The 24,117-nt window shown below is 47.6% G+C and overlaps 2 protein-coding genes across 2 annotated transcripts; one reads left to right on the forward strand and one right to left on the reverse strand.

The window, feature by feature from the left end:
* Positions 1 to 1,501: 1,501 nt before the first annotated feature.
* Positions 1,502 to 10,489, reverse strand: TRIM15 (tripartite motif containing 15). The gene is given in 8 exon segments (XM_007117220.2): positions 1,502 to 1,534; positions 1,536 to 2,020; positions 2,873 to 2,905; positions 3,254 to 3,369; positions 4,929 to 4,951; positions 5,720 to 5,950; positions 8,484 to 8,579; positions 10,121 to 10,489. Coding segments are annotated over 8 exon segments (1,386 nt in total).
* A 1,886-nt stretch (positions 10,490 to 12,375) lies between these two features.
* On the forward strand, positions 12,376 to 20,595 carry LOC102996773 (tripartite motif-containing protein 10). Its single transcript, XM_007117225.2, has 8 exons — positions 12,376 to 12,526; positions 12,794 to 13,283; positions 14,860 to 14,955; positions 15,806 to 16,036; positions 16,695 to 16,717; positions 17,057 to 17,172; positions 18,343 to 18,375; positions 19,605 to 20,595. The coding sequence occupies exons 2-8, from the start codon at positions 12,855 to 12,857 to the stop codon at positions 20,144 to 20,146; spliced, it is 1,470 nt and encodes a 489-aa protein (XP_007117287.2). The 5' UTR covers positions 12,376 to 12,526; positions 12,794 to 12,854; the 3' UTR covers positions 20,147 to 20,595.
* The last annotated feature ends 3,522 nt before the right edge of the window (positions 20,596 to 24,117 follow it).

The raw sequence follows: 24,117 nt of genomic DNA on the forward strand, positions 1-24,117 counted from the left end.
TCAGTCTTGTCTTGACAAAAACACTAGCTCAGGGCAGAGAAAATGAAACAAAGCCCCATCATGACCTGTCTGTTTGGAAAGTCTGAGCTTCTTCGTAAGGTCACTGGACTGAGGCACCGAGGACGAGGACCTGCGGATTCCACTTCCTGAAGATTACAAAGACCAGCTGGGAAACCTGTCAGACAAGTTCCTTTAACTTGTGCCAGTTTTCTCAACCACAGAATGAGAAAAACAAAGTAAGTCCTCTGTATTTCACAGGTTTGTTAAAAGGTTCAAAGGAAGATGTGTATTTTTGAAAAACAACTTTTGACTTGGGTAATGTTGACAAGTGTTACAATGAGGCATGTGCTGCATATCGTTTTTCTTTGAGGGGGAGGATTGCGAAGAGTATTTATGGTATAATCTCATATTTGTTAAAAAAAAAAGCTAAATACACTTGTCTACAAAACTGGCAGGATAAACAAAAATGTTTTACCAGCTGTTATCTACAAGATGTGATAAGAGGAAGTGAAGTGGAGAGAGGAACTTTTCACTCTTTGAAAATGTTTGAATCTTTTTAAAACCAGGAGTACATAGATCTATACTAGAGGGAACTTGACTAGGGATGAATGTAGATTTTTTTCGGAGCTTGGGGTGGGAGGGTGGGAATGTTAAGTGTTAAACTTGAAAGAGAGCTAGAATCAGAAAGGGTGGAGGTGGTGTGAGAATCATTACAGAGATTCATACTTTGTGAAGGTATTTTAATGTGTGGTTAGTTTCTGTGTCCAATAATAGTAACAACAGTAACAATAATAAATATTTAAGAGGTTAGTTAGAACTGAACACAAGCCTCGCTTTACTGAAGAATGGGATCTGGCTAGACTGCCCTCAGGCGAGTCCTGAGTAAAAGAACCGGCAGGGTGTGTCTGGGTCACAGAGATTCCACTGGCCTTAAGCCTTTCCTTCAGCCCCACCAGCACTGATTAGACACATGAAACGCAGGAGTCTGGGTGGGTGGTGCACTTAATTAGGACATTCTCTATGAGAAAGAGAAACAAGTAGAAAGGAAGGTGACCTGGGTCCACCCCGGGCTGGATGAAGAGGCCCTAAGGTCTGTAAAGGCAGAAGTATCGCCATGTGTAAGCCCAAATAAAAACAGGCAACTGAAAAAATTAGTGCAAACTCCACAAAATTCTGCTTTTTCCCATGACGGTTATTTTGAAGCTTTAAACAGTTTTATTTTAGATTTTTTTCCCCTTAAAAACCCACTGGCTCCCCAGCTTTGCTGGTGTCCTGGGCACAGCCTCACCTGCCTCTGGTTCTCCACTCGGAGGTGCACAGAAGGCAGGATCGTCAGCAGAGGGGACCAGGAACGTCAGGGAGTTGAAGGACATAAGATAAATAAAGTGAAAAAATTACAAAGCCACAGGGACTCGGAGATCCCGTGTCCTCCCGCCGTCTTGGTCGCCCAGGGGTTGGAGCTGGATCCCCGGGCGCTGCACCGCCCTTCGGACGCTCAGCCTCAGCCTTTCAAAGTAAGGCAAGAACCTTTTTTTCCAGACAGCGAAGAAAGGATAGACTTTGCCGGAGAAGGAGGCGGTGAAGGTGAAGATGGACGCCTGGGTCTCGGCGTTGAGCAGGGCCAAGCGCCCCGCCTCGTAGTCCAGGGCGGCGCCCACGAGGCGCGGGATCTCGCTCAGCGGCAGGTCGGTGCCCGGCGAGGTGCTGGCCCAGCACTGCTGGTGGGAGAGGATCACCGCCCAGACGCCCTCCTCGGAGCTCAGACCCTGCTTCCCTTTCCTCCTCACCTCCTCCCCGACCACCCCCACCGTGCAGCCGCCGCCGTCCCCCAGCTGCACTTCCACCTGCCAGCGGTGGCGCCCCGAGGAGAAGCCCGGGGAGCCCAGCACCACCGGGAGACCCTCGAAGCTCAGGGGCCTGTCGGGCAGGTTCTGCTTCCGCCGGGCGTACTTCACAGACTTCCTGTCCTCGGGGAGGACCAGGCTCTGGCTGGCGGTCTGAGGGTCCAGAGTGACAACCCCTATTGGGAGGAAGGCGTGGCCATCAACAGAGCTGGCGGCACAAAAAATGCCCCTAGAGCACGTGTGCTGTGAGTGCGAGGCAGAAGGAGCATCGGCCTTGTGCAGCCTGCCATTGTCCCGGCTTCTCAGAGCCTCAGCTCCCCCTTTTGTTGCAGGAGGCAGAGGATGACAGCTGTGGTGCTGTGCTATAAGGCTTTGCTTCTCAAAGTGAAGTCCATGGACCAGGGGCCTCCGCTGTGCCTGGGAGCTTGTTAGAAATGCAGAATCTTGGGCCCCATCCCAGACCTAGTGAATCAGAATCCGCATTTTAACAAGATCCCCAGGTGAGTTTTCTGCACATTAATTTGAGAAGCAGAATGAGGTGATGTTTTGGGAATAGTTTCTAAATTAAGCACCAATTTAAAAGTAAAAAATTAAAAAATTGTTATTTAAAAAATTGTTCAATATTTGTCCAAGTCAATAAAGAGTCCAGCACAATGCTGGGCAAAAAAACCCAAGCACTTGATAAATATTTTTGAATAAATAATATCTATACAAGTAACTAATATTAATTGAGCACTTACTATGTGCCAGGTATTATACTAAGCTTTTTGCATACATGAATTCATTTATCTTCAGCTACTTGTGGGGTGGTACTATTATATTTTCTGTTTTATAGATAAAGAAACTGGGACAAAGAGGCTTAATGACTTGTTAGTGTCTCATAACGAGCAAAAGCTGGAATAGAGAACCCAAGCAATCGGGCTCCAGAGTTCATATCTTTAATTGCTCTGTTTGCTGCCTTAAATTGAAAGGATGAATTCACAAACGGATAAAGGAAAGAACGGCTCCCGAAGCCACCAAGTGTTTACCTGTATCTGTTTCCAGATGATGCACCAAGCTTTCTGAGGGAAGCAAAAATAGAAAGATCTGTGACTTATTATTTCTTATAGGCACCCAAAAGGGCGGTGTGGCCTGGGAACAATGTGAGATCAGGGGCAGGAGAAGGCTCGGCTTCTGCTATGAAAGAGATGTAGTCCTCACCTTCCTGCCTCTCAGTGCAGTGCCCGTCCTTGGGGAGAGGAGATGCTTGAGGGAATGGTCTCCCTGGGCAGAGTAGGATCACTAAAGGAAGGCCTAAGGGATGGAAGATGTCTTGAGCCAGGTTTGGAAGGTGGGGAAAGATGTAGCTGGATGGAAGGCAGATGGGCAACTGATGGGAATGGGGAAAGCTGCTGCCCCTTCCTGTGTACCCGAGAACGCCCTCATCATCTCTGGGAGGGTGAGTATTTTCCTGTGGAGATCGCGGATCTTTTTGACAAGGTCAGGAGAAATGGCCTCTGGACTCACAAAAGTCTTCATCTCATACCTGCAGACAAGTTGGTAACCAGTTAGGTTCTAATTCCAAAAATAATGGTTGGGTCATCCAGACCCAATGAGGCTAAAATCAGACTAAAGAATCGTGGCATCAGTGGTGAATAATTAGATTGAGTATCATCCCTTTATCTTTGCTGGAAATGTGTAGCTACTAAAGCAAGAGCATTTCAGCTAGACCTAAGAGGAACAAATGGTAACCACTGAATTAGAGATAGGTGCTTTAAGAGAATGGACCTGTGGGGACCAAAAGGAAAGAGATCATTAGCCTCTAGAGGGCGGTACAGTACCATTTGAAAAACAGCCTTACGCAGTCTTTCTAATTTGTGTGCTGTTCAGTACAAAGGGAAAGGGATTGTGTAGGGATGAAAAAAGGAGATGAAAGAAATCCTATAGTGAAGTGAAAAAGCCCTCAATTCTGGTTCCAGCTCAGTCTTTGCTTGTCAGTCTCTGTGTGACCTGGAGCAAGCACTTCCCCTCTAGGTTTCAGCTTCTTCATCAGACCAGAAGACCTTGAAGGCCCTTCTAGATCTAAATCTCTGACACTCTTTGAAAGTATGTTTAGAGAACTTCCTGATTCATGGACAGCTGAGTTCAGCCCCCCTACACATACATGGGCACACAGTATATGAGAAGTCTTCCCTAGCTGCTGTGTCTCTGCTTAGCCCACGGCAGACTGCTGATGCTTAGAAAGGAAAGGAGCCCTGCTATTAGTAATGCCTCTCAGCTGCTGGTAGCTGTCCTTTTATTGTAGCATTTGCAATTTTGAAGAAATGGGAAAGTTGAGTGGGAAAAATGATTGAAAGAACAGACTGGTCTTCCCAAGTTTTGTGCTTATCATATTCTATACAAAATATTTCCCCTTAGGCTATTTTTTTATTTATTATTTTTTTTAGACTGACTTTTTTTTAAAATTAATTAATTTATTTATTTATTTATTTTTGTCTGTGTTGGGTCTTCGTTTCTGTGCCAGGGCTTTCTCCAGTTGTGGAGAGCGGGGGCCACTCTTCATCGCGGTACGCGGGCCTCAACTATCGCGGCCTCTCGTTGCGGAGCACAGGCTCCAGATGCGCAGGCTCAGTAGCGGCTCACGGGCCCAGTTGCTCCACGGCATGTGGGATTCTCCCAGACCAGGGTTCAAACCCGTGTCCCCTGCATTGGCAGGGGGATTCTCAACCACTGCGCCACCAGGGAAGCCCCGTAGACTGACATTTTAAACGGTATTAAATACTGACTTAAGCACTAATAATTTCAGGGATTAAATAAATGTTCCTGGATCAGCCTAACGTAATTATTATTTATAACTTCACTTCTCAGGGAAAAAAGTGAGTCCCCAATACCAAACAATCAGTTTAAAAAGGAACCTTAGAATACAAACCTTAGTAAATTGGGGCTGTTTATGTGTGAGTGGATGAGAGAGTGTATCTGTCAGAGTGCTTTTGCTTTTCTGAGTAGCCACCTGTGGGGGTGGGGTGGGGGGAGTCAGTGAGTGCCCCTCCTCCTTCAGTCTCAATGTCAAGTGTAAAGCAGGTGGGCCTGGGCAATGGGCCCTACCTGCTCTGGGTGACTCTGACATCCTACAAAAGAAAAAGATACACTTAGTTTTCACACATCCTTCCCATCAGGGATTCTGTACATCCTTTCTTCCTTAGCATATCAGCTCAAAACTCTCCTCCTCCAGAGAGGTGTTCTTTCTAATTACCTGCTCATCAGACTGTTCATTTACATCATGCTTCCGTACTAATGTGGGACTGTGTTGTCAGTTCATCTGAGCTGCTTTCTCTGTCTCAGCCTCATCCTAGGAGTGTGTTCTGCCTCCAACAATTAGGAGATGGTGGTTAGCAGGGACCAGGCCTTCAGTTATCAGCCAGACCTGATGTGAAACAGGATAATATAATGATAATCACAGCAAGCACTGTTTACTGAGTCCTTTCAGTGAGCCAGGAACTACGCTAAACATTTTGCATGAATTTTTTTTTTTTACAGTCTTTGCAACAACCCTATGAGGGAGGTGCTATGATTATCCCCATGTTTAGAGAGGTTACAAGATTTGCCAATGTCACACAGCTAGATGAGCAGACGCTCAAGCCCTTGACTACAAAGTTCACTCCAAAGCCCTTGGCGTGACCATGGTGCGTGACATGGGAAAGTCATCCGACCTTTTTGGGACTACATCTCCCTAACCTCTCTGGGCCGAAGGAACCCAGTAACCATCAGTCCCTCTCATTAGAAGTAATCTCCGCTTCCCTTTCCTGTCTTTCTCCAGCATCTTCCAGCCCCCAGCATGGTGTCCCCTTCCTGTGGACTCCCTCTCCTTTCCCACGAGCTGGTGGGCTGTCTCTCACTTGTAGAAGCTCACTTGCTGGTTGCTGACACTTCTCCTCCAGCTCTTTGACCTGGGCTCCAAGCCGGGCAACTTCCTCAGAGAGCTTCGAGATATACTCATCCCTCTCCTTCTAGATCCGCTGCTCCAGCTCCTTCAGCCTGGCCAGCAGGAGATGCTGATGTCCCCCCAGCTCCTGCTGCGACCTCTCAAAAGCTGCTTCCACCGGCTACTTCTTGCTTTCAATCTGAGTCTACGAGGGGTAGAAAGACAGGCATGGTTAGGGAGAAGCTCGCAGAGCTGGGGTCCCAGAGGATCATCTATGAACGTGATTAAAAGGGATAGAGAGTAACTAGTTCCAAGATTCATTCTCCCAAATAATACTGTGGTACCAGTAGGTAGGTGTCAGGATAAACTTACCAACGATGAGGGCGATGCTCTTGTCTCACCTAGAGATTCTAATAATAATGCACATTATACTCTCAGAGCCATGTTGAACTTTTCAAACATCCTTCCACATCTGCAGTACCATCCTAACCCTCCCATCCCATCCCTAGAGTCAGGTGGAGATGATCTCTTCGAGAGCAATTGAAGCGAAAGGAAGCTGTGATTAGAGCATGGTGTGGCATTGTTCTTAGCCACCGAGGTCGCCATCTACGGGGCATATTTTGATGGGAGTTGAGGGATGCTGGAGACATCTTCCTGTCCCCAAACTCTGTCTCCTCGGTCAAGGGACCAGAAATTCCCACACTGTGGATTTCCTCCCGGAAAATTTTGTAGCATGAGAGAAGAGATGGGAGGGAGGCAGATATCGCCTCACCATCAGCGTACTGTCCTCGGGGTCAGCCTTGTGGTCAGTACTGGAATGCAGACACTGATATACACTTTCTGGCCCCAAGCTTCCTATCTGAAGGCAATGCTTTCAGGCAGACAGACTGTAATGGGAAGAGCAATGGACTAAGGGTCAAGAGACCCAGGTTCTAGCCATTTCGTTATGAGACGGCTTTGCCGTCTGACCTTGGGAGCAGCACTTTCTGGACATCAATTTTCTGCTCTGAAAAATAATGGCTGGCAAGATGGATCCGGGATTAGAAGATGTCAGAACCACTTCCAGCTCTCATGTTCTGGGATTCCATAACCTTGACCCCAGATGCCCTTCTGCAGAGGCAGGGAGGTGAATAAGAACAGTCGGCCCGTTCTTCTCAGCTAGGCAACGGATACTAGACAACAAGCTTCCCCAGAGTCTGTTAAGAAAACCTCTAAATGGGGATTTCCAAGTGGGAGAAATGGGTAAATTGTTTTTGTTTAAATAAAGTGAATTTTAAAAACAAATAAATCAAGTGTCAAATAACTTTATTCTGAAGTTTGACTAGTCAGGCAGACTTATGAAACGCATTTTTGAGCACTAAACGGAGTATGGACATAATTTTCAAATAATAATTAAATTAAGTTATTAAATTAAATGATTATTTCCAAATAATATTATTTAACATTTAATATTTCAGAAAATATTATTTAACATTGCGAGGTTTTAGGCCTGAAAAATGTGCCATTAACTTATGAAATCCTACAGGTCATATTTTCTCAGCACTGGGAATAATAATTTTAAAAACCATCAGTTAATGTATAACCAATAAGTACTACCTAGCTGTATGAAAATTGAATTTAGGATCATTTTAAATAGCTACTGGATTAGACAGAAAATCCATACTGAGATTACTTTTACAGAGTCAAAGAAGTGCTAAGGAGGAAGCATCGAAAGTAGAGACAAAAGACTAAATTCACCTAATTCTACCAAAACTACCTTAATGTTACAGGAAACAATGTATACATATGTCAAAACATCATGTTGCACACCTTAAGCATATGCATTTTTATTTCTCAATTATACCTTAATAAAACTGGGGCTGGGGGAGAAAAATGCACCCTTACAAGAAAGGAAAGAAAAACAGTAATTCTGGCCATGTACATGTGTTATTCATTAGAGTGGAGGATTATCACTTCAGAAATTTGTGCAAAACATAAAAACGCTTTCGAGAATTAGGAAAATAGTTACACTCTACAAATAACGACGTTATCATATGATATATGGGGGGGAGTGGTGTTCTAAATGAAGAACATCAGGATTTCTTACAAGACAAATGTCTGTGTGAAATATTTTACTCATGGATGCTAGGTGGATATTTGATGTTTTAGAACAAAATTATATATATTCCCAAAAGTCATTTAATGCAGACAACTAAAAATTCTCAAAAGTTACAGGAATCCTTAAAATGCCCAACAGAGCTGATGGGAAAGTTTGGGAACTTCTTAGGACCAGAAGTAAACAAGAGAAGGATCCAGAGGAGTGATCAAACTGAGAAGCCAGTGCTCCTTCCAGATACTGGCTGATCACATGGCCCTCACTCCTGTGTAGATCGTCCACCCTGCCCCCTTGGAACAAAGAAAGAAAGGTGCTGACTGGAGACATCCAGATGTGGGATCCCCAAATGTGAGAACCGCAAGGAAAGCTCACAAGAAAATAAGCTAACAGGATGAAGGGTCAGAAGAAATTAAACATCACATAAACTTCAGATATTAGAAATATGTTTAAAAGGTTTAAAGACAATGGGAATAATAGGAAAAATAATTAATTTGAAAGAGCAAAAAAAAAAAAAAAAAGAAAACTGAAAAAGCATATTTGGAAAACAACCAAATAGAAATCAAACAGTTGAAAATTAATTTAAAAGAAAAGAAAAAAAAAGAAAACCCCCAAAGGAGAAGGAGGCCAATGATGTGGCCTTTACCAGGAGCACTTGGAGCTTCCGGTCTCCCCGGCTCTTCATGTCTTCAATCTCATCTCTCTGCATTCTCAGAGCTTCCAGCCGACTCCTGAGACGGTCCTGTGGAGAGAAGAATGGGCAGAAAGAGGTGGCTTAATTCATAATTCAACTCACAGGTATTAATTGTCTACCATGTTCCAGGCACACCGTTAAGTGCTGAGGAACTCAAAGGTGAAAAAGGCCCAGTTCCTGTCCCTACAAGACCACCATCGGGACTTCCCTGGCGGTCCAGTGGTTAGGACATGGTGCTCTCACTGCCCGGGCCCTGGGTTCGATCCCTGGTCGGGGAACTAAGATCTCACAAGCTGCACAGCACGGTCAAAAAATAAAATAAATGAACAAATTAAAATAACTAAATTAGAAAAAAAAGACCACCCTCTAGAGATGGAGTCGGTTACAAGTGATTAAAATACAAATGGACAAATGCAATAATCAAGGTGTGCACGCAGTGAGATGGGAGCACAGCGGGACAATTCTGCCTGTAGGGACAAGGGAAGTTTTTCGAAAGCAGAAACCGATTACAGTGGGCCTTGAAAGATAAATTTCCAGTTGGGTAAGAGAGGGGCAGGAGAGTACTTAATGCTTCTGAACTGTACAGTTAAAAATTGGTAAAATGGCTTAAAAAAAAAAGAGTCAGGGGAGAGGAGAGCTTTCCAGGAGGAAGAAACTGCATGTGAAAAGTATTAGAAGCAGGAAAGAGTGTTAATTCAGCCAACAGCAGGTACATAACGGTCAGTTTGTCTGGACACATGGTGCCCGGGCAGGGTGGCTGACAGATAAAGGCAGGATCCCGACTCCAAGTGGCCTTGAAAGCCTTGCTAAAGACTTGAGATTTCTTTGGGAACTAGGGAGCCACGGAACGATTGTGAGCAGGGCAGCGACATTTTGGGCTTTGTGTTTTGGGAAGCTCTGCCTCGCAGCAGATTGGAGGGTGAGGGGAAAGGTAAGAATGCAGACAGGGACCTTGTTGGAGCCTCTGGGTGACAGACGGTGAGAGCCTGGATTCGGCAGTGGGGGAAATACAGAGGGAAAGATGAGAGATGTTTCTGAGGAGGCCACTTCCAGACCTGGTGACTGAGTGACAAGAGAGAGATCTGAGGGGCATACAGGAGTGGATAATGTCCCCAAGACCAGACGGGCTGCTGTACTGCCACACCTCCCTTTCTCAAAAAGAAGAGCAGTGCTTGTTGGATGCCTTCCCCAGCCCTGTCTTCCCTCTGAGTTCCAGCAGTCAGGGCCTTGCTAGACCCCACATCCAGTCTGGATCCAGGGAGACAAAGGCCACCCTGCCCATGACCTGCAGGACAGCCTGCTCTCCTTCCTTCCCTAGAGAGTGAAGCCATGGCTACAATTCTCTGTGCTCCATCACCGCGAGGTCTTCTCGGGGCCGGAGCTGAATTCCCCCAAGACGTGAAAGGCCACGCATCCAGGTGGAAGGAACCACGTCCCCCTCAGTCTGAGATTGCTCCAGGGTCCCAACAGCCTTGGGGTCCCCTGATGTGGAAGCTGTGCCCTTCTTGAAGATCCCCGCCCTATTCCCTTCACCACCTTGGGGTACTGTCCTGCCTCAAGCAGCCCCAAGCTGACCCTACCCTTCTTACCCGGTAGGGCTGAATGGCCTCGTCCAGGAGGCCCACGACGTGTGCCTGGTGGGAGGGACTCTCCCGGCAGAACACACAGAGGAATTTGGCATCATTCTCGCAGAAGAAGTAGATCTTCTCACCATGCTCCTCACAGTAAGTCTCCCCCGGAGGCCCCAGGGGCACGGGGACCAAGACCGTCTAGGTCTGCTCCTTCTCCTTGCAGAAGGGACAGAGCAGGACCCTGCCGGAGGGCTGGGCACCCATCTGGGAGGGTGGGGGGAGACAGTGCCAGCAGAAGGTGTGTCCACAGGGGGCGGTCACTGCACCCTCCAGGGGCCTTTTGCACTCAGAACAGGCGGCCCCTTTGTGGGAGGGGGTGGAGGGCATCATGGTGCCTTCCCCAGCCCATCCACTGAGGCTTCTGCCTCAGTCCACACGAATCCTCTTTCCCTGAAATGGAGTCACTTTTACGAGTCACAGAGGGAAAGGGGTGGGAGGCTGAGAGAGGGGAAGGCAGGAGTGTCCGGACAGAGAAGCCACCTGGCTTCACCTCTTGTGCTTCCCAGAGTCCTGGCCACCACCTATCAGCTGAGCGGGTCCAAACTCCAGGGCATCTCAAATTACCCAGCATTTCCCAACAGTGGCCCCGTCAGCCAGTTCTCCACTCCTTCTGGTCCTTCGGGCTCCTGGGGTGGGGAGCAGAGCACGCCATGAGGTCACAGGGAGATGGGATTTCCTGGAACCCCTCCCTTGACCACAGTGGTGTGGGGGGAATTGGGGAGGAGACGCTGCTTCCTGTCCGGCTGAGCAGGTGGGAGCCATAAACTTCTGGCTTTGAGCCATAAACTTCAGCAGCAAAGTCCAGCCGGAGTGGGAGGTGCTGATTTCCGGGGGACTCTGTTCCGGGGGCTCTGCTCAGATGCCGCAGGTGTGACGATCACTCACCGGGTCCCTTCCTCCGCCCTCCTTTCCTTGTCTCAGCTCCTCGACTCTGGCTGGTCTCTCCTAAACTCCTACCCCCCACCACGTCCCAGTGCCAGCGTCCCCACTGGAGTTTGGGTAACATTGTACTTCAATTTTAGTTTTTAACTGCAGCGGGGAGAAGGCAAGAAGGAGTAACGCAATGTTGATATAATTTAGAAAACAATTAATCAAAAAGATAAACAGGTTCAACCACATTTATCTAAGGCTTAGTATTTTCGTATTATTACATCCAATCTGAAAACAGTGCTTGGGGGCAGGTGTTGATTACAGGAAATGTAAACTGAAAGGTAAAGTGACTTCCCCAGGGTCACAGAGCTAGAAAGTTGCAAGGCTAGGGTCAATCCAAGTCTCCTGGCTTCCAGCCCGCGCCCTTCCTGAACTGCCAGCCAAGACAACGATCAAACAGCCATGGTTCTTCATCGCACTCACTTTCATCTGTGGATAAAACCAAGGAAATCTCCTTCCATTCTCCCACTGGATGATCAGCACCCCACCGTGTTTCACTCCCTTTCCACTCCAGCTATTTTGTACATCACCTTCCCTCTGGCCCAAAGAGTGCAGCCCCTGGAGCTGCACTGTCCAGCACAAGAGCCTCCAGCTGCATGAGGCTGCTGAGCATTGAGATGTGGCTGGTCCCGTATGTGTAAAATATGCCCCTTCTTAAAGACTTTACACCAAATAAAAAGGATGTAAAATGTCTCATGACTAATTTTTTCTACTGATTACATGTTGATACTATTTGGGGCTAAATAAAATATTAGTTAATTTCACTTTTTACTTTTTAAAATATGGCTACTGGGAATCTTTTCATTGTACACGTGGCTCACATTGTATTTCTGTTGGACAGCACGGCTCTGAGACTCACAGATCTGAGTGTAAATTATGGCCTCCCACCTCCCTACCTGTGTGCCTTGAGCAAGCTAAGTAACCTGGCTGAGCCCAGCTAATATCTTAATAGCACCAACGTTACAGAGCAGACAGGAGGAATAAATAAGATCGTATGTTTAAATTGCTTATGTTAGCGTGAGGAATATGGCCATCGTAAATAAATGCTGCCTGTTGTTATTTTTCTTTCTCCTCCCCCAGACAGAGTACATTCCAACCCCTTTGGAAGCCTATGACAGGCCGGTTGGTGAAGTTGCCTGTGCCCTGTCTCACCACCCCTGCCCTGGGCACAGCGCCTTATCTGGGTCCCCACACTCCCCTGGGTTGGCGGATACCTCCAATCTCCCTGGAGACAGCTGGTCATATTGCAGGGAGGCTGGGGTGGCATTACTGCTCTGTGACCCAGTCTCCCTCCTGCTCCCAAAAGAAGAACAGTCTCTTCCAACTGTGGATGGTTAAGCTACGACCACTTTCCTTCTACTGCGAGCGTCTCCGGATGGACGGGAAGGAGCAGCAACCCCCAGGTCATGGGCACCAGTCCAGAGAGTAAGTGACGTCATCTCTGGAATGCTGTGACTGCTTCTTCTGCCCCCCCTCTGCTATTTCTCTGTCTCTGCTGTTGGAGGGTGTGTGTCTGTTCCTTTGGGAGGGGGACAGCAGAACCCTGGCTGCCAGAGATGCAAGTGGGTACCTTGCCCTGTGCGCACACGTGTGTGTGTGTGACCACGAGGGTGTCACTGGCTACGTAAGATGCCCCTGTGTCTGGCCACGTGCACATGTAGGTGTGTGAGTGTGAGGTGTGTGTCCTCATTGTTCTCCCAGCCCTTCTCCCCAAGCTGAGCAGAGAGGGTGACCTTGAAGAGGCCACAAGCGCAGCAGCACTATGGCCTCGGCTGCCTCTGTGACCAGCCTGGCAGATGAAGTCAACTGCCCCATCTGCCAAGGGACCCTCAGAGAGCCGGTCACCATTGACTGTGGCCACAACTTCTGCCGCATCTGCCTCACCCGCTACCTTGAGATCCCCAGCCCGGACCCTGAGGAGCCCCCAACCTGCCCACTCTGCAAGGAGCCTTTCCGCCCAGGGAGCTTCCGGCCCAATTGGCAGCTGGCCAGCGTGGTGGAGAACATTGAGCGTCTCAAGCTGGTGTCCCGGCTGGACATAGAAGAGGGGGACATCTGCCCCGAGCACGGGGAGAAAGTCTACTTCTTCTGCGAGGATGATGAGATGCAGCTGTGCGTGGTGTGCCGGGAGGCCTGGGAGCACCGTGCCCACACCGTGCGCTTCCTGGAGGACGCGGCTGGGCCCTACAGGGTAGGAAAGGGGAAACTGAGAGGTTCCCAGGGTGGGTCTGGGATTGGACTGGACTGAAAGAATCAGAGCAGAGTTGTGGATTATTTGGGCCACTCTGAAACTTAATTCCATCTCCCTGCTTCTGTGATTACCCAGGCAATAGACCCAGGCATGGAAGATCATGTGTTTGTGTTTTAAGTAGGTCCTATGTTGTTTACTTATGGCCAATACATAATAGTAGCTCAATAAACACATGTAGAATGAATGAGTCACCAAAACATGAACGTTAGTGTCTGAGCCATGGATCAGTCGGGTGTGTCTGAGGATGTCTGGGTTTGCACTCGAGGAAATGATTGCACAGTGTGTATGTGTATTAATGTTTGCATGTTTACCAGCGTGTGCAGTGTGTTTGGGGGGATCTGACTACTTGAGTGTGTATGTGTAACTGAGTGCTCGTGTTTGTAGGTAGATTAGTGTTTACATATATGCAGGTTGGGTAAATATATGTGGTGTATAATTTTATCTGTCATTAAATGAGTGTGTGCTGGTTTTAGTTGTTTATGCATTGTGTTTGATTACCAGTGGGAGGCTATGTATATGTGTCAATTAGTTAATTAGCATGTATTGTTAAGAGTTCTAAATATATTTTGCAATGTGCTTATATGGACATTTATGTGTGTATACCTGTTCTTTATTCTACAGCAAGCAATTTTTGTTGTTGTTGTTGCTGTTTGTTTGTTTTGGGGGGGGTGTTGGCCACACCTTGCGGCATGCGGGATCTTAGTTCCCCAACCAGGAATCGAACCTGTGCCCCCTGCAGTGGAAGCTTGAAGTCTTAACCACTGGACCATCAGGGAAGTCCCCTAGAGCAAGCAATTTTTTTAAACAATTCATTGGTTATTTTTTGCATTATCCAAGTTTCTTGTTCCCTCCGGAATCATACCCAGAAAGTTGATTCCATTTATAAGAGAGCTTGTTTGGATGTGTTCTGTTTGGGATATGTGAGAAAGTTGGGATAATTTCGAAGAAGGGCATATCAAGCTCAGGACAGATCCTAGATCCTATTCATTAAAGGCAAAAGAAATTAGGGTGTTTAGCCTGAAGACAGGAAGGCTCAGGTGAGAACACAGAGTCATAGCTTATGATGGCACAGAGATAAAAGCAGAAAGCCCTAATCAAAATTCCTGGAGGGCAAAACAAGAGGAAGAAGACCCAAAGAGAGTAAGCTGTCAAGGACCATAAAGGCCCAGGCTTTGTCAGCTAAGAGAACGACTCCTTCCCTTGGGTCGTTCCATTCCTGGAGGCAGAGCTGACATCTCTTAACAAATCATTGTTTCCGTCTTAAATATTTTTAAAAAATTAATTGAAGTATAGTTGATTTACAATGTGTTAGTTTCTAGAGTACAGCAAAGTGATTCATATTTTTCAGATTCTTTTCCATTATAGTTTATTACAAGATATTGAATTTAGTTCTCTGTTCTGTACAGTAGGTCCTTGTTGTTTATCTATTTTATATATAGCAGTTTGTATCTGCTAATCCCAAACTACTAATTTATCCCTCCCCCCATCTTAAATATTTTATGCTCCTTCTTCCCAGGAACAAATACAGAAGTGTCTTGAGTGTCTAAGAAAGGAGAGAGAGGAGATTCAAGGAATTCAGTCAAGAGAAAATCGGAGGATACAAGTCCTCCTGGTAAGTCATCATCCTTTCCCTGGTTCTCTTCCCTCCCTCAGGGTCCAGTGCCTTTCTGAAACCAAGGCAACATAGCATATAGGGCTCTGAAGTCATTCTGCGCTTTTGTTTTATTATTTATTGATTGATTTTTGGCTGCGTTGGGTCTTCGTTGGTGCGCGCGGGCTTTCTCTAGTTGCAGCGAGCGGGGGCTACTCTTCGTTGTGGTGCGCGGGCTCCTCGCTGCGGTGGTTTCTCTTGTTGCGGAGCATGGGCTCTAGGCTCATGGGCTTCAGCAGCTGTGGCACGCAGGCTTCGCTAGTTGTGGCTCACGGGCTCTAGAGCGCAGGCTCAGTAGTTGTGGCACACGGATCTTCCCGGAACAAGGCTTGAACCCTTGTCCCCTGCATTGGCAGGTGGATTCTTAACCACTGCGCCACCATGGAAGCCCCATTCTGAGTCTGAATCCTGAAATGAATTAGCTCTATGACCTCAAAGAGGTCTCTATGCTCAGTTTATTTTTCTGTGAAGTGGAGATTAAAAATCATCACTATCTCACTGAATTGCTGTAAGGACAGTAATGTACCTTAGCGCCCCGCACATTGTGTGCACTTTGTAAATGGCAGCAGGTGGGGTGTCCTCACCATCTCCCCTACACCTCCTCCTGGAAATGGCGTGGCAGGTGTAGAGGAAACTATGCCATGGTTCCAAGTCTATCTGGGGACCCGGGGAGTGAGGGGCTCTGACTTTACCACCAAACCTCGGAGAATGTGGATCTGGAGGGAGACGGGAGTGAATTAAGGAAAAAGAAGGAAAAGGAAGCGGAGGAAGAGGAGGAATAATTTCCTGCCCTCTCATCCTGCCCCCTCAGACTCAGGTGGCCACCAAGAAACAAAAAGTGATTTCTGAGTTTGCACATCTGAGCCAGTTCCTGGAGGAACAGCAGAGCATCCTCTTAGCCCAGTTGGAGAGGCTGGATGGGGACATCTTAAAGCATCGGGATGAGTTTGATGTCCTGGTCACTGGGGAAATCTGCCGGTTTAGCACCCTCATTGAAGAACTGGAGGAGAAGAAGGAGAGGCCGGCAAGGGAGCTCCTGATGGTGAGATCTGAGCCCCGCCCCCATCCACCTGTGCTCACCTCTGATTTGTTGCATCTTTACCTGTTTAAGCCATCTCTTCTTCACTCACACATCCTTGTATCCCAAGTGGAAGATGGGTCACAGGACCAGAAGTTCTGAATTCTAAGAGTCCTTGCTTCCCCAAGAGCTCCCTGGTTGCTTTGCTCTCTGGTCTTGGTCTCTTCATCCTACCATCCATCAGATAGGGGAGATACTTTATTTATCAAGTGTCGGGTGCTATTTCCGAGGCAAACTATTCTCTGTGTCACCAGCCGCCAGCCAGGAAGTTCTTCTTGTTCTGTTTCTCTTCCTCACACTGGAGAAGAGATTCTGGGGTCCCAGTTAGGTATCAGAAAGGTAGCATGATTTAGGCGGACACGTTGGGGACTGAGAAGCTGGAGACCTTGGGATGGGACTTGCCTTTGCCTCTAAGGCGCAGGTCAGTCACTTCACTGTCTGGGTCTTATAAAATGAAGGGGTTGGGCTCTAAGATCCCTGAAGCCTTGTAAAGCTGAAAACGCTGTGACTCCATGGATCTGGTGTCCTTTTTCTATCTAGGGCTGAGAATATGGTATTTTGTCTTTTCTTGTGGGAGGGAGAAATGGAAACTGAATCCCTGCTTTCTCTCTCTTTCTCCTAGGATATCAGAAGCACTCTAATAAGGTAAGATTTTCTCTTCTCTTTTCCCACATACATAAACATACACGCACCACATGCCTGGTTATTACCACACAAATATACATTCTCACATTAAGGATAACAACTCACATGTAAACTTTCACATACTCAAATGCATTCCCATGTACGGCCAGCTGTAGATACACACCCCTGCATGACACTGCCCAAGAGGGGACAGGGCGGGGAGGGGGTGGGTCCATCCCAGAGGAATCATGTCTGTCCGTGGGAACTGGCACCTCCAAGACAATTAGAAGGCGACCAGCTGAGTCTAGAGGCATCACTAAGAAGGATAATTCCCAGACCCCGCCATTTCTGTGCCCCTAGATGTGAAACCAGAAGGTGCCGGAAACCAGAGGCTGTATCCCCTGAGCTGGGCCAGAGGATTCGGGACTTACCCCAGCAGGCCCTCCCGCTGAGAAAGGAGATGAAGATGTTTCTGGGTAAGAGGACCCCACGAAGCCTGGGTTTAGGAAAAGCCTCCATGCCCCACTGCCCGACGTTTGTGTGACCTTTGACGAGGCTTGCACTCTCCCAGTGCCTTGATTTCCTTATTTGCAGATCTTTATAAAATCTGCTTATCAGACGTGACAATGAAGTGAGATAATAAAGGTGAGGATTTCCGGAAAAAAATGTAACTGGTTTGAAAAATAATGAAACAAATAGATCTAATCACTTGTCATGAAGTGGTACATAAGACAATGATTAACAAAATCTGTCATTGTCAATAATTTTAAAAATCCATAGGGACATTTGTAATACATGATAAGTTTTTGATGATGAACCTTGTTAATTAATAACCAGCAAGGGTATTTCTCTGTGCCCTGTGGTAGCGGACTTCCCTCCCTCCTCTTTTCCTTGGCTTCCCCGCCCCTGTTAGTTTGGTCCTCAGAGTTGAATTGCCCCTGTGGGGACCATGACCCCCTTTTCCGGGACAGGGAGTGGTGGTAGGAGAGGGTGTGGAGGGTTTGAAATGAGAGTCAGGAATGTGGCTCCTCGCCAACACTTCCCCCTCCTCCTACATGACATCACGAATGATGCCACCTAGTTCTAAATGACCCACCCACAAAAATGTCACCTTAGAAGAGCTTTCCCCCAAGTCCACTTCCTACAAGTAAATGGCCTGGCAGTGAAGGAAATTTTTACCCTAATCAAAGGCTGACCTTTGACTATCCCCACAATTATTTCCAAGCAGAACGAGAAATAAATTAACCCACTTATCTGTTCATTAAGTAGTTGTTTCTTGAGCATTTACTGTGTCCTAGGCTCCGTGCAAGGCATTGAAGGTACACATGGTCACTGCCCGCTCAGAGCTAGGCAGTGCGGCTCAAAGTGGGGCTCCCAGCCGGCAGCATCAGAATCCCCTGGTAACTTGCCAGAAATGCGAATCTCAGCCCCACCCCGGGCCACCTGAATCAAAAACACGTGTGTTTTAGCAAGTGTTCTGGGGACTCTGATGCAAGTTCAAGATCAGAACCACTGGTCTAGAGGATTCCAGCTTCCATTCCTCTCTTTGTCCCTTCCCTTTTGGGGCCTCAGTTTCCTCATCATTAAATGTTCTATGGTTTGGTAAGACTAATGAAATCGCATCCTGTTTTATTTCCTCTTTACAGAAAAACTCTGCTTTGAGTTGGATTATGAGCCAGGTAAGCAGCCTATGTCAGGATGGGAGGGAGTGAGGATTCTTATCTTGAAATGGGCAGATGATTTTGCAGGGTTCTACACTGGGCACTGTAATAGTCAAATACAAATATATCACATATATAAATGTACATATACACATAATGTCACACGTGACACTGATATGTGTCACTGCCTTTGTAATGCTTGCGGGAGAACCGTGAAGAAGGGAGAGGCACACACACATACCACATCCCTGGCAGGAAGCTCATGTTCTGATCTGCACGTGATGATGGGATAGAAAGGTTAAATCAGAATGGGACAAGGTCTATCGGGAAGGGCTTCCTGGAGGAGCGGAATTTGATCTGGGTTTAGAATCACATTCTTAGAATTGTCAGGACCCCCTACTCTCTCTCAGGTGTTATTATATTTCATAGATGATAGGAGTGCAGCCTGTAGGTGGGAAAGGAATGAAGAATGGACCCCACTCAAGGGTGCTGTTCCCAGTCTATCAGCCGAAGACCCTGGGAAGTCACAGAGCTCTTGGCAGGGACTCCTAACTCATGGACATATCTGAATTTATGAATTTGTCCCAATTTATGGATACGAAAAGTAACACTATGCAGGGGTCTGCAGAAGTTTTTGTTGTTAAAAAGTGATCCTCAGACTCTGCTTGATTTTAGAATTACTGAGGCAGAATGAATAACCTGTGGGTGAGCCAGAGAGTCTGGGGGGAGTGAACACTGTGTAAATGAGTCATAAATGCCCAGGGAGTGATCATGAACTTTGGACTGAGGGCGGAATGTTTCCACCCTCCGAGATACAGAAGGGGGAGGACGTGATGTGTCAGCAGCAGGAGAAGATCAGAGCAGGCATGCACAGCTTTGGGAGTCAGCCAGTTTGCAGCTAGAAGAAGTGCTTTCCAGGGGATGACACAGAACCAGATGAGAGCCCGGATGTCCGAACTAACGAACTAACCAACTAACTAACGCATCCTCTGAAGCAGGCGTTAACAAGCACAGGAATCAGTTGCGGATCTTGCTAAAAGGCAGATTCCATCTCAGGTGGTTTGGGGTGGAGCCTGAGAGTCTGTTACTAACAAGTTCCCAGGTGATACCATGCTGCAGGTCTTTGTAGGCACTATATACGTTGTTGGTAGTAACGCTAACGCGGGTGTCAAGGGGAGTGTTTAGGCCTTTCCTGAAGGTGATAGCATGTCTGCTGACATCTGTGGCCCTTTTGGTTTTCCCCACAGCTCACATCTCTCTAGACCCCTGGACTTCCCACCCGAAGCTCCTCTTGTCTGAGGACCACCAGCAGGCTCGCTTCTCCTATAAATGGCAGAAGTCACCAGACAGCCCACAGCGTTTCGACCGGGCCACCTGTGTCCTGGCCCATGGTGGCTTCACTGGGGGGAGACACACGTGGGTGGTGAGTGTGGACTTGGCTCCCGGGGGCAGCTGCACCCTGGGTGTGGTCAGTAAGGACATCCGGCGGAAGGGGGAGCTTCGGCTGCGGCCAGAGGAGGGGGTGTGGGCGGTGAGACTGGCTTGGGGCTTCGTCTCAGCCCTGGGCTCCTTCCCCACCCGCCTGGCCCTGGAGGAGCAGCCCCAGCAGGTGCGGGTGTCTGTCGACTATGAGGTGGGCTGGGTGACCTTTGCCAATGCTGTCACTCAGGAGCCCATCTACACCTTCACTGCCTCCTTCACCCAGAAGATCTTTCCCTTCTTTGGGCTCTGGGGACGAGGGTCCAAGTTCTCCCTGAGCTCCCGAGAGGGTGCAGCTACCCTCCCCTAAGCACAGGGTCCAAAGAGAGGACCCAAGGACTTGACCCTGGCTGGGTCGCCTGTAAGATTCAGAACAGTAGTTACTGCTTTAGATGATGTGATAGAGTCAGGACTTTGGCAAGGGACAGGTGGAATGACCTTCAGTCTGCTGATCAAGCCCTTTCCTCAATGCCCAGTGGATGGGACTCAGACCACTGCCAGCCCTCCTCACCACCATCCCCACCAGGCACAGAAGTAGCTGTGCAGAGGAAGGGATACTGGATTTGGGGCCAGAAGACTTGGGTTCTAGATCCAGCCTTGTAATCAACTAATTATATGATCTTAAACTAGGCATCTCACCTCTCTTCATCTTGTTTTCTCCCCCCAAAATATTAGAGTTAATTTACTCATATCCTTAAGAGATATTTATTGTGTGCTAATTATGAGCCAAGCAGTATGGTAGCCACTGGTGATATGAAAAGAAAAAGAGAAAACATTTTGTCCTGTATCTAAAGGAGCTCAAGAGAAGAGACAGAGACATAAGGAGGAAATGACAGCACAGTGTGATGGGTGCTGTGATAGGGGTCTGACCTGGATACTAGGGAAGCCAAAAAAAAAAAAAAGACTCAGGAGCCAACGTGAAGGGTTAAAGATGGGATACTTTTGGCACGAATAAGGATAATAACTGCAATTGATTGAGACGTCATATATGCAAAAAATTCCATCAGTTCATCATGACAACTAAAAACTAAACTCATTGGTCATTTTTGGAGAATGCTAGGAAACTATACCACTTTCTGAACACTGGTAAATACTCAGTTTTGTTTTTTGTTTTTTGTGGTACGCGGGCCTCTCACTGCTGTGGCCTCTCCCGCTGCGGAGCACAGGCTACGGACACGCAGGCTCAGCGGCCATGGCTCACGGGCCCAGCCGCTCCGCGGCATGTGGGATCTTCCCGGACCGGGGTACGAACCCGTGTCCCCTCATCGGCAGGCGGACTCTCAACCACTGCGCCACCAGGGAAGCCCTATACTCAGTTTTTTATGCTATCATTCTTGTACAAATATATCTAAGAATACCAAATGGTTGAGGGACAGTTCTTTATTACAAACTCCAGCTAATAAATGAAGACAGAATGGAAGAATATCATTCTTTTGTAACACCCAATGAAATAATGGACCTATGCAATAACCATCAACAGCTGCTAGAAGCATATGTGAAAAGCCAATGGGGAATCTTACAATGATGAATCAGGCTGACAGCACCTGAACCCACTGATCAATCCTAGCATCATAAAAAGATAGACAATCCAACATTATGTGCCTTCCAATGTAATACAACAGGAGGTAATGACTTGATACTTGCCAAAAATGATGAATCTAAAACCCATCACAGTTCTGGATCTACCAGAATCATTTAAAAAACGCTACAGAGATGCAGTCAACAAATCCCAGTCTGGGAAAATTCACAGGGCAAAGGACCAGTTTTCTTCATCAGATAAATTTCCAGAAGAAAAAGGGTTGGGGGGGGTGATGAGAGAAAGGGAACCTAGACATTAAAAGAGACTTAAAGGACATATCAAAAGAACGCAGTGGTAGACTTGTTTGCATCCCAGTTTGAACAAATTAATTGTAATCTAATGTTTAAAACATGAGACAGAAATTTTAACATTGACTGTACATTTATATTAAACCTCTTGAAAAATGAGGTTTTGGTATACTGAAGTTTTTTTTTTTTTTTTTTTAGGCTCCTCTGGGTCTTAGTTGTGGCACGCGGGATCTTCCTTGCAGCATGCAGACTCTTTAGTTGTGGCATGCATATGGGATCTAGTTCCCCATCCAGGGAAGTCCCTGAAGTTTTATTAATAAAATATGTCTGAGATTTGCTTAAAAATAACACACTGGGAAAAGGGGAAGGATGAGTAGGAGGTAATTGATGAAATAAAATTGGTCATGGGTTGATCATTGTTGAAGGGGTTGATGGGTGCACAAGAGTTCATCATACTATTGTCTCTACTTCATGTATGTTTGAATTTTTCCATATGAAAAAAGTTGACACAAAAATTTAAAGACATCCTGTAAGTGTGGTCTCCCACAGTCAATACTTAGGAGTGAATCTGACTCAGAACCCAAACATCCTTTCAAAGGTGCGAAAAGATTTTGATTCTTACCAAAGATTGGCTTAACTTCTTCCTCATACTCGGAAACCAAAATTAATCTCAGGACCAGATGCATCCTCCTCTCTAACCCTCACCACCACCACGCGCAGCAAAAATCTTTCTATAGCGTTGTCACGTGAGGGATCGAAGTTTGACTCAGAGAAGGACCGCCCCTGTTTCCAGGATGATCCCGAAAAAGTAAAAGGGGCGAGAGGCTTAGGAAACCCGAGCCAACGGGGTGACAAGGTGGCCTACGGAGAGCAAGACCCAGGATTTGCGCCAGAGTTCAAGATTATTATCGGTTTCCTCCTCTTCGACTCCCTTCAACCGGGTGGAGGGCGGGGTAGGCGGATGGGGCGGGCTTCACGGGCATTTACAGCCGCCCGGTTCCAGTTGGGAGATGGCTGGATTACAGGAGGCTTGGCGAGCCGCCCGCCGACCGCTCGGAGGCCGCGCGCCAGTCTCCGCAGTGGGAGGGCGGACCCAGGTGTCGGGCCTGGGAGAGGCAACACCCCAGCGCGGATTCCAAGAGCGCGCACTCAGCCCCGGCCCGGCTCGCCGCTCCTGTTCCCCCGGTCGCCCGCGAGGCGCCGTCGATTATATAAACAGCCGTCATCTGCCTGTTAGGTGACGACTGGGGACACGGGGACCAGGACACACAACCCTCAGCCCCACCCCCGGACATTCATTCAGAATCATCCCTGACACAGCCCACATTCGCCATATCCGGTATTCAAAGCCCGAGTCGTTGACGTCACACACTTTATCTCGTAGTTTCCTTTAATTGTACGCAGATTTAGTTTCCTTGCTAGAACAGGGGAGCTTCCCGAACTGATGTATGTTGATTTCATACTTTCTTTCTCCCTCCCCTAACCCCTGACGCTTAGCGCAGATCCTCAGTGAGGTAGCTGATAACATTTACTAAATTGAAACCATCCTCTAATTCCTCTTTCCCACAAAGGACGTCTTGGCAATCCCACTCAGCTGTCGTGGACCAGCTTCACCTCACCTCCTCCAGGATGCCTTCCCCAGTCCGGTTCCCGGCTCCTTCTGTAGGAAGGTGCACACTCCCAAAGTGGTAGCACTGACCTCAGAAGACTGTGAACTTGAGGGCAGAAGCAGCCTCTTACTCATTCTGGCTTCACCCTCCCACCCTTCTTGCACAGTTCTTAGTGAATGAAGGGACACTCTGTGACACAGTTTAAACCTGGGGAGGTCTTCCCCCTTGATCCCTGACCTTGAACTGCGACCACTCCCTCTTTTGTCCCTTTCCGAGAGGAGCACTGTTGAATCCTTCAGAAGCTGACAAACCTGAAGAGGGTCCTGGCCACTCACACAGTGATATGGCTGGGAAGTCAAGTGGTCACTGAGGTCGAGGGCCTAGATTTCCATTCTCTAGTTCAAGGTGTTTTCTGCTCCTCCGCACGCTGATAACAGTACTAACAGCAACTTGTTTACAGAGTTTAACAGTTTACCAAATAGTTTCATACACATTACTCCATTTGTTCCTCACAACCTCTTGAATTAGGTTTCATTACCTCCCCATATTCCAGATACGGCACTGATGCTCAGACTCAGGTCTGTTAACCCAAAGCACATACAAAAGCCATCTTTTTTTTTTTTTTTTTTTTTTTTTTTTTTTTGCGGTACGCGGGCCTCTCACTGCCGTGGCCTCTCCCGTTGCGGAGCACAGGCTCCAGACGCGCAGGCTCCCCGGCCATGGCTCACGGGCCCAGCCGCTCCGCGGCACGTGGGATCTTCCCGGACCGGGGCACGAACCCGTGTCCCCTGCATCGGCAGGTGGACTCTCAACCACTGCGCCACCAGGGAAGCCCACAAAAGCC

Source organism: Physeter macrocephalus, chromosome 18 (assembly GCF_002837175.3).
Source record: "Physeter macrocephalus isolate SW-GA chromosome 18, ASM283717v5, whole genome shotgun sequence".
Taxonomy (NCBI): Eukaryota; Metazoa; Chordata; class Mammalia; order Artiodactyla; family Physeteridae; genus Physeter; species Physeter macrocephalus.